Genomic DNA, 15,968 nt, shown 5'->3' with positions numbered 1-15,968 from the left:
TTTATCATAAAATAAAAGTTTGTAAAAAATTACAAATGTAATCTATGACATTTAGCAAAGAACTTTATGTGGCATATTTTTGGTTTTTTGAAAATTGCCATACCATAAACAAATATAAGACCAGAAGGTTTGGGAGAATTTTCAAGCTGGTGGCTGATTTTTATGTTGCTGTTATTGTTTTTTAAATTGAAATAGTATGCAACTGAATTTTTTCTAGTTCTCACCATTTTATTAATTTTGTTAAATATGACATTCATTACAGGAAATCCAAGTAGTAACCTGGCTTTGCTTTTACTGCGTAGCTGTGGCTCTCTATTACCTGAACTAAAACCTTCAGAACGAACAGAATTTGTCCACAGGATATGGGACAAACTACAAGAGTTGGGTATGATTATTTTAATATATAATTCACACATGGAATCTTAAAGCTATTATAATGCATTTTCCCTTTTTCTTTTGCTTAAAAAGGAAGGTTTATTAAATGATGTACTTAGATTTTATGACAGGATATTCATTTTACCATTATCTGAATCTTATTTTTCATTTAGAGAGTTATAGTGACATCTAGGGGCATTCATAATCAAATGGAAAGAAAATTAGATGTTAAAATCACTTTTGCATCATATTGCTTATATGAATAACGAAAATGAAATAAACTAATCTAGTGAAATCTCTTCTTGAAAACATTAGGTTTTTGAATAACTTGGATGAATTTGAAAATATTACCATTTGGAGAGATGTCTTCTGAATGAAATTAAGACTAGTACTATACAGTAATTCATTAAAAGAACTGGCCTCCTTCAAAACACACTTACAGATGTTGGTAATTAATATATCTATATCAGCGGCTATATAATTCTAGTGTGATAAATATTTAGGTCTGTTGAAGTATCTTAAGTTAGTGAGTCTTAACTTTATTTGAAGATGAAAACTCTTTAATTTGAAAAAAATTTTTCCTATTTCCTCCTACCCCCACAAGACAGTAGTTATATTATTAATATCCATTGATTGAGGGAATTCACAATGATTAAAAAAACAAAGTAGGAATTCAGTAACATACTTATGAAATTTTTTTTCACAATATCTGTTATTATTTGAAAAATGGTAATAGTAATATGTGTTAGCTGTTGATAGTGTAATCACAAATTCTCATAAAAGAGATTTCAGAGGTTTTCTATTCCAATCCATAAATGAATATAAGAACCTTTACTACCATTAACCAAAAAGGGTCATCCAACATTTGCTTAAATATTTTGCAGTTGGGAGGACCCACTGTCTCATAAGGTGACCTACTCCACTCTTTGAATACTCTTTAAGAGTTCATCAGACTTAGATTAGATGTGGTTTGTGTTTCACTTTCTTTCACATGAAAACCTTTTCAATATTTGAACACTGGTATAACATTTCCCCAGTCTTTACAGGAAACATGCCCATTTCCTTTTATTTCATATGAGATGATCTTGAGTCTCTTCACTTTCCAGATAACCTTCCTTTAGATTTTCTACAAAAACCAAACACACTACAAAATGTTGTCTGAGCAGGATAGAACATTGTAGGGATTATCAGCTCTCCCAACATAAACTCTACCTTCTTCTTGGAATATAGCTCCAAAGGGTTTCCACTTTTTTGGTTGCTTTGTCCTAAGCAAATTGATCTTGCTAAGAATCAACTAGAAACTCCAGGTTTTTACTCAAATGACTGCTGTCTCAGTATGATGGTTCCATGTTATACTGCCTAAAATCTGATTCAAATCTATCTGTGTAAAATTTCATATTAATATATTGGATCAACACTTGTGACTACCAGCCTAATGACATTTTAAGCTTTTGAAAGGATTCAGGTGAAGGTGATAGGGAGATGAGGAGAAGGAAGAGCAGGAAAAACAAGCTGGAAAAGGCAAGGCTATAAATATACATGGCAAGAGCTAGTTACATCTTTCCCCTTTAGCAGTAGATTCCCTCTTCTCTACTGCGGCTAGGGAATTAACTTAATGATAATTTTACTTCTTCAAAATTTGATGTGACCAAAATGAACTTCTGTTCTCAGTTTGATTTTTTTTTTTCCCCACTAGTGAAGAACTGGTTGTTGGGGTAGAAATAATGTGAGCCTTGAGAAGTAACCATTTAATCTTAGAATTTGTAATAAAGAAAATGTATCCTAAATTTTAGAATCATAGATTTCAGGGGGTTTAGAGCAGGGTTTTTAACTTTTTGTGTAATGGTTCCTTTTGGTAGATGAGTAAAGCCCATGAATCCCTAAGAATACTTATTTAAAATTCTTGATTGAAATTTCAATAAGAAGTTAGTGGGTCAACTGAGAGATTGGGGCAAGATGTTTTAGATCATTGGCATGGAGTTAATAATGAAATCCATGGGAACTAATGAGATAACCAAGTAAAGTAGTACAGAGGGAGAAGAGATTTGTTCTTAACTTAAACATTTTAATATAGGAAGACCAGAAAAAAGGATTGTATGTGAAAAATTGTTCTTTATAGATAATATTTAAAAGAATATGTTAAAATTTAAGATGATAACAACAAAATTCACCGGCTTGTCTTTTTTTTTCCTGCTCCCAGTCATTTGTATTTAAAAAAAAATATACTCAAAAAATGGGTGATATTTTGATTTTTTTTTTTTTTTTTTTGCATCACTATTTCTATTTACCACCTTGATCAATAAATGTCCTACTTAGGCATAATGATGATCAACAGATCTCCATATTTGTTATGCTTAAGAAAATATTTCTCATTCTTTTTTTTTTCTTTTTTTTATTTAATAGCCTTTTATTTACAGGATATATGCATGGGTAACTTTACCGCATTAACAATTGCCAAACCTCTTGTTCCAATTTTTCACCTCTTACCCCCACCCTCCCCAGATGGCAGGATGACCAGTAGATGTTAAATACATTAAAATATAAATTAGATACACAATAAGTATACATGACCAAACGTTATTTTGCTGTACAAAAGAATCAGATTCTGAAATATTGTACAATTAGCTTGTGAAGGAAATCAAAAATGCAGGTGGGCATAAATATAGGGATTGGGAATTCAATGTAATGGTTTTTAGTCATCTCCCAGAGTTCTTTCTCTGGGCATAGCTGGTTCAGTTCATTACTGCTCCATTGGAAATGATTTGGTTGATCTCGTTGCTGAGGATGGCCTGGTCCATCAGAACTGGTCATCATATAGTATTGTTGTTGAAGTATATAATGATCTCCTGGTCCTGCTCATTTCACTCAGCATCAGTTCGTGTAAGTCTCTCCAGGCCTTTCTGAAATTATCCTGTTGGTCATTTCTTACAGAACAGTAATATTCCATAATATTCATATACCACAATTTATTCAGCCATTCTCCAACTGATGGACATCCATTCAGTTTCCAGTTTCTAGCTACTACAAAAAGGGCTGCCACAAACATTCGTGCACATACAGGTCCCTTTCCCTTCTTTATAATCTCTTTGGGATATAATCCCAGTAGTAACACTGCTGGATCAAAGGGTATGCACAGTTTGATAACTTTTTGAGCATAGTTCCAAACTACTCTCCAGAATGGTTGGATTCGTTCACAACTCCACCAACAATGCATCAATGTCCCAGTTTTCCTACATCCCCTCCAACAATCATCATTATTTTTCCTGTCATCTTAGCCAATCTGACAGGTGTGTAGTGGTATCTTAGAGTTGTCTTAATTTGCATTTCTCTGATTAATAATGACTTGGAGCATCTTTTCATATGACTAGAAATAGTTTCAATTTCTTCATCTGAGAATTGTTTGTTCATATCCTTTGACCATTTTTCAATTGGAGAATGGCTTGATTTTTTATAAATTAGAGTTAATTCTCTATATATTTTGGAAATGAGGCCTTTATCAGAACCTTTGACTGTAAAAATATTTTCTCTTTTAATCTTGTCTGCATTAGTTTTGTTTGTACAAAAACTTTTCAGCTTGGTATAATCGAAATTTTCTATTTTGTGATCAGTAATGATCTCTAGTTCTTCTTTGGTCATAAAGACCTTCCCCTTCCACAGGTCTGAGAGGTAAACTATCCTGTGTTCCTCTAATTAATATTTCTCATTCTTAACCTCTAGTTTATCTCCTCTTCTGCCCAGATCATCATCATTGCTGGAGTCAATATAATCCTTATACCAAAGGAAAAAAGTATTGTTGTGATCATACGTCTTAAGTCTTTCAGAATCATTTTCTTTTATTTTATTATAGTTATATATGCTTTTCTGTTTGTCTCACTTCCTTCTGCATCAGTTCATGTAGATTACCTCAGGTTTTCTTTGAATCCAGCATTTTTAAAATTTCTTTTTTTCATTTTTATAATTTCTTACAAAGCAATAATAATCCTGTTATATTTCTAAGAAGGATTACTTTTTCTGTTTGAGAGCAATGGATAAAATGTTGCAGAAGCCAAGGTAAGGTGTGTTTTTTAAAGGCCATTTTTAGAACATCCTGTCTCAGGAGATAGTCATTTCCTGTCATGTTCATGTTCAGGGGAATACTGGACTTCAGGATTGGAGTCTCAGATCTTGTGATTCTGGTAATAGGAGATCTTTTTTTTTTTTTTTTTTTTTTAATATTCTGGGATATCGTAAATGTGTGAAGAACTGCAAAATAAAATTTACAAATTGTACTTTTGACCAAACTAATGAGCATTTTTTGGTCAATGTTTTGTGGATTAAGTTCTCCCATATATTTCTTTGCCCCCTTTTACTCATGTTCCTAATGATAATTTTAGTAGCTTCTTGAATACCTAAGCATTTGAGAAAGCTAATCACTTTAATCAGCCACTAATAAGTAGCAATTAAATACCTACCATGCTAGATGTTGGAATGCTAATGCAGTAAATGAAACAATCCCTTCTTCATAGAGAGCTTACATTCTAATGGAGGAGACAACAAGGACTTGCAGAATAATTATAAAAAGAATAAGTACCATTTACTTATTAGTAATTGCTTTCTGAAATATTTAGGTAATTCTTAGTCTAGCAGATACTTTGTATAGCAGGCTCAAATCTACTTAATATGGTTAGGTGATAATTCTAAATTGAAATTCACAAGTAATATTGTTGCCCATCAATGGTGTTTTTGTATTTTTGTGAAATGTATGTTCTTATGTTATTCCAGTTTGTGAGAATGACATGATTCGGATAATTTAAACTTTTTCCTTTTCAGGTGTGACATATGATATAAGCCACTACAATGCTTTACTTAAAGTATATCTTCAGAATGAGCATGAATTCTCACCAACTGATTTTTTAGCAAAAATGGAGGAAGCAAATATTCAGCCTAATCGTGTAAGTAGTCTCTTTTATGAGGAAGTATATAAGACCACTTCCCACTTTTCCCCCGAAATGAAATAAAATTATTATTTTTTTAATTTTCTTGACAGGTGACATACCAGAGACTGATAGCTGCTTATTGTAATAAAGGAGACATTGAGGGTGCCAGGTATGATTTTACATATTCATTCATGATGTGATAAAATTTATTTTTAAGAGAAGAGGGGCAGGAAATCACATAAAATTACTATTTAAGTTATCCAGATTGATTTAGAGAGCAAATCCAAGAGTATTTTACTCAAAGATCTTTGGTGACTTTTCATTCAACATAATCTTGATACCAGATCTCTAATAGGCATTTTGGCCTGAAGTTATGTATTCATTTTTGAGGTTAGTGTTTAGGATCACTCATTCCTCTATGGCCTATTTTGATTTGTTGTTTAGGAAGAAAACTTAGCCACTTAGGAGATGCCATTTGTCCATGGATTATACTTTTTTAGTGCCATCCCATGCAGGCCAGTTGTGTGTTTTGTTTTTTTTTTTTAATTGTTAACTTTGCTTTGTTTTAATCTTTAATTCCAAATAAGTCTCTCCTTCACTGTTGCACAAAGATCCATCATTTGTTTGTGAATAAAAAGAAATGTGAAACACTGCCAACACATTGTCCCTTCTGACATCTATGCATTCAGGGTTTCTCAACTCTAGGTTTGAGGATAAGTACTACCTCTTATGCTGATGATGTGTTGGACCAAGGACTGGTTACTTCACTTCTTTGGGATTAGTAGAATAAAGGATTTAGGATTCTTAGTCCTTTTTGGGAGCTAGCTTTTTGCTAACACAAAAAGCCTTTGTCTCCTCTATTTTACTAAATCAGTCTTCTACTGTTGACTAATAACATATAATTACTTTGGAAATGTTTTTATGTTAGCATTTAAGAAGTTTTTAAAGAATTAGTGCTAGGGGCAGATAGGTGGTACAGTGAATAGAGCACCAGCCCTGAAATCAGGAGGAATTGAGTTCAAATGTGACCTCAGACACTTAATACTTCTTAGCTGTGTGATCCTGGGAAAGCCACTTAACCCCAATTGCCTCAGCAAAAAAAAAAAAAAAAAAAAAAAAAAGCTAACTATAGCAAAGCCACCGATGTGATTTTTTTTTTTTTTTAATGATTAATGTCATTTCTTATACCTTTCAGCAAGATTCTTGGATTTATGAAGACAAAGAATATTCCAGTCACAGAAATAGTATTCAGTACCCTTATTACAGGGCATGCAAGAACTGGGTAATATAAAATAAGCTATTTTAATTGTTTAATGACATAAAAATCCGAAATCATGACTCTTCATCTACTTGAAGTCTGAATTACCAGATGATAAAGAAATCATACATCATTTCTATTCCATTTAGCCTACTTCCAATAAATTGGACTGATTCTTAATCCAGAATTAATTTTTATTTTAAGTATTGAGATTTACCTAATTTATCCATGTAAGATAACTATCTTTTGTTCCTGAAAATATTTAAAAAAGTAACATTAAAAAAGTGGTAATCTCATCTTAAGAAAATATTAATTTGATCCCATGTGTAATTTATTAGATTAAATCAGTCTTACTTGAATACTCCCCCCTAATTATTTGATCATTTGCAAAAAATTGATTAAAATAATGATATTTTTATGACATTTCAAAAACCAAACTGTGATTACATACATTTAAATTTTGTTTAAAATTTTGAAAATTTTTTTGAATATAAGCAGACTTCTTAAAGGGATGTCTTTTAAAATATTTTTCAAATAATTTACAGGGATATGCAAAATGCAGAAAATATTCTTTCAGTCATGAGAGAAGCAGGAATTGAGCCTGGTCCAGATACTTATTTAGCATTATTAAATGCATATGCTGAGAAAGGTGACATTGATCATGTTATACAGGTAAAATTTATGCAGTATACCTTGAAAAAAATATTTTTAAACATCTAACATTAAATTGATTGTTTAACAAGGCAAGAAAGTAGAAGTGGAATGTATTCATCATTTTATCATCTGAAACATTCTCTAGTGTTCAATATTATTTAGGGGAAAATTGTGTATTATTTAGCAACATTATTTTAACAGCTACACATGGGCTATATTCCTGAAATATATATATATATATTTTAATATAACAATCACAATTTTTATCTTTAGAAATGATGGATATTTAAAAAAAATTTTTTTTCTCTCAAATGCCTTAACTTTTATTGCTTTGGGGTTGTTTACAGACTTTGGAAATGATGGAGAAGACTGATAACTACCTTATGGACAGAGATTTAATGCAAATTATCTTTAGCTTCAGCAAAGCTGGATATCCTCAATATGTCTCTGAAATTTTGGAACGCATGAAATTTGAAAGAAGATGTATTCCAGGTTGATATTTTTAAAAAATAGTTGATAACAATATGAACCATATCTCTTAATGTTATGGAAAAAAAATTTTCTAAAAGTATCTGAATCTAAACTGTAGTTAATGGCATTTTGGAATCTATAAATCCTTTGAAGTCAACATATAAAAGTAGCTTCAATTTTAAATAAACTTATATTCAAATAAATTTTTAGTGTATATTTTAATTTAGAAATGTTTTATTTCTAACATCTAAAAACAGTTTTTTAAAAAGTAGATTGTATGATCTTCATCTTTTAATTGTTTTTTTTTAATGTTTTTTGGTCAGTTTTCTAGTGCTCTTGAATGTGTTCAAAGTAAGAGAGAACTTGGAATAGTAGCTGAAGTATAATGTTATTTAATTTATATTAAGTGCATTATATGTTTATTTTCTAGATGTGATGAACCTTTGTCTGAATTTAGTGACAGAAGGATTGGAAGATGTAGCAGTGCAAATTTTAGTATCATGTCCAAAATCACTTATAGGAAAAACAAACGAAAGTGCTACAAACTTTGGCAATTTTTTTTTACAACATTGTGTCACCATGAATACGGTATGTGGTTCATTCTTTACTTACTGAAATTTGCTATTTCAAACAAAATAAACTTTTAGAAAGTTGTGAAAGTCTAAGGACTTTGTCATGAGAGTGTAATATTGCAAATAAAGACTTTTTCCTTCATACTGTTAATTGAAAAAGTATTGGCATATTTGCAGAAGATTGGAAAAGGCTGACACTTATTTGTTTTCTTTTAGCCCTTTAACAAGTTGGAAGAATTTTGTGAAAAATTAAAAGAAGAGAAGCTACATGCTGCCCCTTTAGAATTCACTTTGCTCAGTGCTCTGAAAGCCAAAAAAACTGGTATTTTATTCTTAAATTTAAAAAAAATATAGATTTTTTTTTTTTATGCTGAAATAGTCTTTCTAATATTCCCCGTCTTTTTTCCAGATTTGGCAACTGACCTTATGAAGGCATTGAAGGAACAGAAAGCTCCTATCAGACCACACTATTTTTGGCCATTGTTAACTAAACATCAAAAGAACAAAGATATTCAAGGTTAGCTGTTTTATTTTCTTGTTTACTAAAGGCATAATAATTTTAGAGACCCATTTTGAAAGATTATCACTGCTTGGAGCAGTCTGTGATCTGAAGCACCAAAATTCTTTGAAAATTGTTGAGTAGAAGAATTTTTTTGGACATGTGGAAATGTTTCCTTTTATACAGATTTCCCTAAATCATTTTTAAAAATAACATTACATAGTTTTAAATTTCATTTGTTTTACTTACAGTTTTTAAAATTTGAATTCATAATGAAAACATGACAAAATCCTAATAATAAACTTTTAAATTTAAACTTTATATATACTATATATACTTTAAACTAAGTCTTTTGGTTCTTGCTGTTAGTCTATATAAAATATTTATAGATGCTTTCAAAGTAAAGCTACATGCCAAGTTTAAGTTTCACTAAAACAACTGAGAAGCTTAATAGTTTTCTTTGTGAAATATCTTCTCTTTCCCTCCACCCCCCCCAACCTCTTTTATCTGATGAGCTAAATTTGAGCTTAGTTATAGTAATAGAAAAGGCAAGGAAACTCCTATTGCTGGATGAGTGATCGTGACCTGACAGCATGCTGATTGAAGGGCAGAAATGCAGTCTTTCGGATCCTTAAGTACGATTGAGCATTTAGTACACTTTTCCCTGTATTGAGCATTTAGCACACATGGGATGTCTATGGGCTATGAATAAGAATAGTACAAATATTAAAATTTTAGAGTACAGTGTCTAATTCTTTGGTTTGCGTTATTGGTAATTCAGAAAGAGTAGTCTCATAAAAAGATGCTTTTAACAGAAGTACTTTCCCCTTGGGGAAACAAAAAATGGTCTTTCCCCTCTTATCTCACAGTATAATGTGTTCTAGAATGAGATGCAGAGTTGTTAGTGTGACACTGGGTGACAAACAAAACGCACAAACACAAAAAAAGTGCTTTTAGCAGACTGTTCATATTGCAATTTTATTTTAAATATACAGTTGTATTCAGGTTTAGAAGAAATGCTGAAACAAGTATTCCCTAATTGTTTCTGACTATAAAAGTCTCTAAATCCTTTTTAGAAAGATCTTTGTGAAAACAATATGCAGTTCTATTAACTCTTTACATATCTTCTTGTTCTGAAACTCCAAGGTCACCTATAACCTCATGTTTCTGAAACAAAGTTAGCATTCTGAGAAAAGTTTGGTTCACATATTATTTCTCTTCATTTTATCTTTTAAAAACAACCTCTAAGTATATGTGTATGTGTGTGTGTGTATATATATGTATATGTATATGTATATATATTTGTTTTTATGATTATTGAATCCTGAAATATAATTGATAGCTGTTGTTGAAATGTTTAGTTAGTCAATGAAGTCTTTGCTTTCCTGAATAGTACCTTTCGTTTAAATCAGAGATAAGTTACTAAATTCACCTTTGTTTAAGGGACTAGTTAAAAATGTCCAGGAACCTATTTTTTGTTAGAGATCACTCAGCTTTATTTATAGTTTATGCTAGTATCTCCTGAAAGAGATTTTAGTTGTTTCCAGGCCTAACTAAATAAAAAATCTGACCTTGGCAATAAACCCATTTATTGCTTAGTAGAGAACTCTCAGTGATTACTCATTGGAGAATTAAACTCTTTAGGACTTTTTCTAAGTTCAGTGAAACTAAGTGGCATGCATGTGATCCCACAGGAATGTCAAAGATAAAATTTGAACCCATATCTCCTAGTCTTGGGTATAAAACCATAGAATCATGTAATTGCAAAGAACTCTAGAATCTAATCATCTAATTCAAGTGCTTCAATTCTTGACTGAGAAAAGTGTGACACTCCCATCTTCAAGGGAATGGATATTTGAGTTCTCTCATCCTGCCTCATAAAAGAACAATGTTCTGGTTCTTCTTTTTTTCCTATCATATAACCCAATTGTGTTAAATTGTTGTAATATTCCCTGGCAATAAGAGTATAGGAAAAAATTTAATCCTCTCCTCTTTTCACATGTAACAGCTCCTCTTTCCCCATATTAAATAATTCATATGATTCTCAGTAATGTGAGTCTTTAGAATTATAGATTTCCATTTTTAGAGGTTCCTGTATTTTCTTGCCTTTATTTTTTTAATATTAAGAGAAAATTCATCTTAATTTTTACATAGTAAACAGAATTCTTCTTTGAGAGGTAAATAACTATTGTTCTTTGCCATGTTAAACTCTTTATGTGCATGTGCCTGTGTGCACATGCATGTGTCTCTGTGTATCAGAAGTAACAAAGTAAGATTCAACTTTGGTTCAGGGAAAGGTATACATCTGAATAGGAAACTACAAAAATAGATACTGTTGAAAAGTTACTTTGAATAGCCAAATAGATCAAGGTTAGCAAATAAACTGACTACACATATCCAACTGAAGCTAATTTGAGCAATTTTTTTTTTTTTTTTTTTTTTAATCTTCAATTTCAGATAGATCATAGTGGTTTTTCTTAGTAGTTTTGTCCCCTGTAGCACAAATACAGAAATTCCCTTAAATCTACTTGTTTCATAGTTGGGAATTTTAAATATCAAATTTTTTGAGAATGGATAGAAACTAAAAGCAAAATTAATTTCAGGTCAAGATGCATTAAGGAATTGTAAAATGAATATGAAAGATAAGAGCTTTGGCATAAAGAATATTATTACATACTTGAAGATTCAGCTTTCTTTGAAATCTAGGGAATTGATCTTTACAGAATAGTAAAGAAGAGTGCTTAATGAAGATGATGATGATTGCAAGTGATGATGATGATGATTGCAATTTTAGGTCCGGATTGTTGTCACCATTAAATTACAGAAGTTAAAAAAAGAAGTTTAAAAGTTCAGATTTTAACAATCAATGTAAGATTAGTGAAAAGAACTGATTAGAAACTCTGAATCTTAACACTACAGCATGTAAAAATTCAGCACCCAGCAATAAATGACCTGATAGCTAGAATTTTACATCAGAAGTTCACTCCCTTTCATGGACTTATAAATTTATCTACTAAAAATACAGATAAAAAAATATCCAAAAATAGTTAAGATCTCAACCAGTAACTGTAGTGAAGCCATAGCAGTATCTGACTACATTGTTGACAATGATTGCCTTGATATTATATTGAGTATAAGTCTTAAGAACAGTGCTTTTAATATTACTTATACTCATTTCTACATGGAATGGGAGAGAGCAAAGAATGTCCCATATAAAGAAGATGAACACATCATCAGTAATCCAGTCTGCTCCTGCAATATCACAGATGCTTTATTTAAGTTATTCTACAAAGGATAAGTTCACATGCCCATGAATATAAAAATAGTTATTTCATCTTACCCTTTTGGTAGTCCATTGGACATTAAATATACAAGAACAATAGAACAGTTACTTGTTCCAGTCTCATCAAGAAAAGTGAGAATGAGATCAAAATAACATCATTTGATTCATCTGAGATGTAATTGGCAAAATACCAAATCTTTTTCAAAATTTGCTTTTAATAGACAATGAAAACTAATTTTATTTTCTACATCTGTAAGTCATTTTTAATAACTTTTTTAAGAGAGATATTTATGATAAATTAATAGTACTAAAGAATATTTTCTCACCACTGCTAAAGGATTGCAATGGCCATACTTTTCTTCTTGTCCACCCTTTGTCTCAGAAATAACTGGTTGTAGAAGAGTTAGATATAGGTAGTAGAAATATGAGCTCCTTGGAGCAGGGAATTGTGATTGTAATTTTTTGTTTTATTCTTTTAAATCTTATTTCTTCTTACTAAATGTTTGAGAGTTAATTCATTTCTGTGTATTGATTTGAACTTGAAAGTATTCAGTAGTATTTAGGAACATAAATTTTATTCATAAATTAAAGAGCTAGTTACTGTGTATACAAAAGAGACTGATAAATTTTGGATTTTATTTTATTTTTTTTTTAAGATATTGATTGTAAACAAAGTCATAATATGTAACAGATACAAATTGTGCTGTTGTATTCATGGACTATCCAAGTCAGAATAAACACAGGTCTTCTGAAGATAGGACAGTAAGTTTTCTCAGTTTTTCAGCTATAGAATTCTGTGGTTGTGTTGAGCTAGAATGGTTCTGCTCATTTAAATTGTTTCCTAATGAGAAAATTTGTTTTTTTTTTTTTTTTTTTTTTTTTTTTTGTTGTTGTTGTTGTTTTTTTGTTTTTTTACAATGCTGGATTTTCAAAGTAATTTTGTTTCCTCCTAACAGTTTCATGGTTAAGATTTTAAAAGTGGTAGAAAAAATGAATACTGTTTTTTTTTTGGGGGGGGGGGTGTTGATATTATGAACCAAAAAAAAAAAAAAAAGCAACTTGTGCAGAGGTGCAGAATTTAATCCTTCATTTATCATTAAGTGCTCAAAGGGAAAGCACATTGTAATACTTCATATAACATATTCATCTAGATCAGAGGTCCTCAAACTTTTTAAATAGGGGGTTAATTCACTGTCCCTCAGACTGTTGGAGGGCTGGACTATAGTAAAAACAAAACCTTTGTTTTGTGGGTCTTTAAATAAAGAAACTTCATAGCCCTGGGTGAGGGGGATAAACGTCCTCAGCTGCTGCATCTGGCCTGCGAGCCGTAGTTTGAGGACCCCTGATCTAGATGATACTTTTCCTGTGTGTAAGATGTTGCAGAAGAGGCATAGATTTTTGAGGGAGAAATTTATTTTGTAAATAATAAAAATAAGTATCTTTTCATTCTTGATAAATTGTGTCCTTCAACTTGTAAGGACAAAAATAGGATCCTGACATTTGCCAGTTGACTTTTTTTCATTGAAAAACAAATTCTTACGCCTGACCAATTTTGGACAGTATTCTAAGAATGATTAAATTGTTCTAGTAAGAGGAAGTAGACCTTTGCATCTAGAAGATAAATTTTGTTCATAAAAAAATGAAATATCTCTGTTATGTGTATGTACTATTTCAAAAAATATTATCAAGAAAAAAGTGACATCAAGACATATGAACCCTAAGACAAATTAGATTTAAATGCACTGAAACAATGTGTCTTTGAATGCAAAATGCCTATATGCTTAACTTTTGGTGTTTTAAAACTCTTCAAAAAAATGAAAAATTAGAAGCTAGTACATTTTCCCAAATGATAATTCTATATTGAAGTTTGCATATTGTTGAACATGGTGAAGAAAAATCCTTCCACTGTCTTGTCTATAACCCATAAGCTAAACCCAGAGTTACTATAGTCATGGTTGGTCTTTTGTTATGCTGTATGTATTTTGTGGAATGCAGTTTTATTGACTTGAATATAAAGGACATGTGTATTCTATACCCAAGCAACACATGGGATTTTTGGTTTTTTAAGCTTTGTAAGTTTTCTTTCATGTGGTACTATTATACTATTGTACTTGAGTCATTAAACATGTTTTGTAATTGAAAGGTATTAGGATGCTTGAGATAACTCCAGTGCTGTGCTTCTTCTAGTTCAGAAGTAGCCAGTATTGTTTGTTGTATAAGTTTGTTGTAAGAATGAAAAGAGGCCTTATTTTTTTCTACCTTATTTTCCTCTTCCCTCTCTTTTTATCAAGATGTTGTCGATCTTTAATTGTCTTTTAAAAAATTACATTGGGGATTTAAGCTGGAAGTTGTTTTTTGTTTTTATTCTTTCTGTTCTGTTTTATTGTCCTTGTCTTATACCTGTGCTTTGCATTTTTCCTTTTTAGGCATAATTAAAATTGTCAAAAGAATGCATGAATTAGGAGTAAATCCTGATGCTGAAACATATGGAAATTATGTCTTCCCCTCTTTTAATAGTATACAATCGGCGCGTGCTGTATTACAGGTGAGTCAAATATGGCTTTTTATTTTGATAAACAGATCCAAATACTTGAGCTTGAGACTATCAATCATTTTCCCAGTCCATCCTATATACCTCCAGAAAAAAATGAAAAAGGTTTAGGAACCAGTCTCTGACATGCCAATTCTTTATTTAAGGTGAAGGAGGGACTTTCATTAGTAGAGGGAGCCCCTAGATCACACCTTTGGTACAGTCATGTTTGGAGAGTGAACCAAACCATCAAATAAATGACTTGTCTAAGGGTGACACAAGTCAGACCAGGTTTCCTAACTCCACAGCTGTGCTGCTTCTAGACATTTACAGTGTGTAAAAAGCTTTTAAAATTATTGACATAATTGTAACTATTAACTTGAATTTATGATAAAAGCCACAATGATGAGCATTTTTCCTTCTGGTGCCATCTCTTTTTCCTACTTTTTCCCTCAGTCCCCTTATCAGGTGAGAAGCTCACCTTCTTCCTCCTCTTTCTTCCCCCCCCCCCCAAAAAAAAATTTTTTTTTTTAAGTTTTTTTTTTTTTTTTTTTTACAAACCTTTTTGGGGGGAAGAAAAGAAAAAACCTGCGTCTATAGTCAAGTAAAACAAATGCTTAATTAGCTTTATCTAAAAAGGCATGCCTTACTATGCTCATGTCTATTATTTCTCCTGGATAGCATGCTTCATCATAGATTTACTGGAATCATGTTTGGTCATTGTATTGATCAGAATCACAAGTCTTCCCAAATTTTGTTTTTTTTGTTTTTTTTTTAAATAGGGTTACTGTTAATTGAATAAAATTTTTTCCTGACACTACTTAACTTTATTGTGCACCCATTTATATGATTGTTGATAACTTTCCTTTTAAAACTGTTCATATATTTCGATATTTTACCTATTGGGAAAAGCCTCTTCTTAAAATTTACTACTAGTTCCTTCTATACCTTGTAACTTAGTATTTTATCAGAGGATGTTGATACTTAGATTTTTTCCCCCCAAGAAAGTGTTTTCTAATTGTAGCAGCATTGATTTTCTTTGGACAAAAATTGGATTTTATGCAATTGAAATTTTGTTTTATCGTTATTTGATCATGACATCTCCCTCTGTCTAAAAAGATTTTCTTCCTTGGTTCTTCTAACATGTCCTTGATGCTGAATTTAACCAGTTATATTTCGTGATATTTCAGACGATGTATTTCAACCAATGTCTCCTACTTAACATCTCCTATAAATGCTGTATGTTCCCACTACTGTGCCTTTGCTTATGTTGTAATTTATGCATGGATTGTCTTCTCCTGATTTTGCTATCCCTTATACGGATTGTTTAAATCCCAAGTACTACCTCTTCCATGACATAAACAGCTTTATACCTGATGTTATACTCATCATCTGTATTTTTACCTTATA

General features: G+C 31.2%; 1 protein-coding gene across 1 annotated transcript in view; it reads left to right on the top strand.

Annotated features, from left to right (window-relative positions):
* The window catches only part of LRPPRC (leucine rich pentatricopeptide repeat containing), a 106,754-nt gene that overhangs the window by 17,224 nt on the left and 73,562 nt on the right, over nucleotides 1-15,968 (top strand). The window contains exons 3-12 of the mRNA XM_031950416.1: nucleotides 263-385; nucleotides 5,185-5,306; nucleotides 5,402-5,460; nucleotides 6,487-6,573; nucleotides 7,095-7,221; nucleotides 7,551-7,695; nucleotides 8,105-8,262; nucleotides 8,463-8,568; nucleotides 8,656-8,763; nucleotides 14,455-14,573. Coding sequence (XP_031806276.1) covers nucleotides 263-385; nucleotides 5,185-5,306; nucleotides 5,402-5,460; nucleotides 6,487-6,573; nucleotides 7,095-7,221; nucleotides 7,551-7,695; nucleotides 8,105-8,262; nucleotides 8,463-8,568; nucleotides 8,656-8,763; nucleotides 14,455-14,573 — 1,154 coding nt within the window. The remainder of the gene's footprint in view (nucleotides 1-262; nucleotides 386-5,184; nucleotides 5,307-5,401; nucleotides 5,461-6,486; nucleotides 6,574-7,094; nucleotides 7,222-7,550; nucleotides 7,696-8,104; nucleotides 8,263-8,462; nucleotides 8,569-8,655; nucleotides 8,764-14,454; nucleotides 14,574-15,968) is intronic.

This window comes from Sarcophilus harrisii, chromosome 2, assembly GCF_902635505.1.
Source record: "Sarcophilus harrisii chromosome 2, mSarHar1.11, whole genome shotgun sequence".
NCBI lineage: Eukaryota > Metazoa > Chordata > Mammalia > Dasyuromorphia > Dasyuridae > Sarcophilus > Sarcophilus harrisii.
Note: the sequence above shows the minus strand (reverse complement) of the source record. Positions and strands in the feature narration are given on the sequence as shown.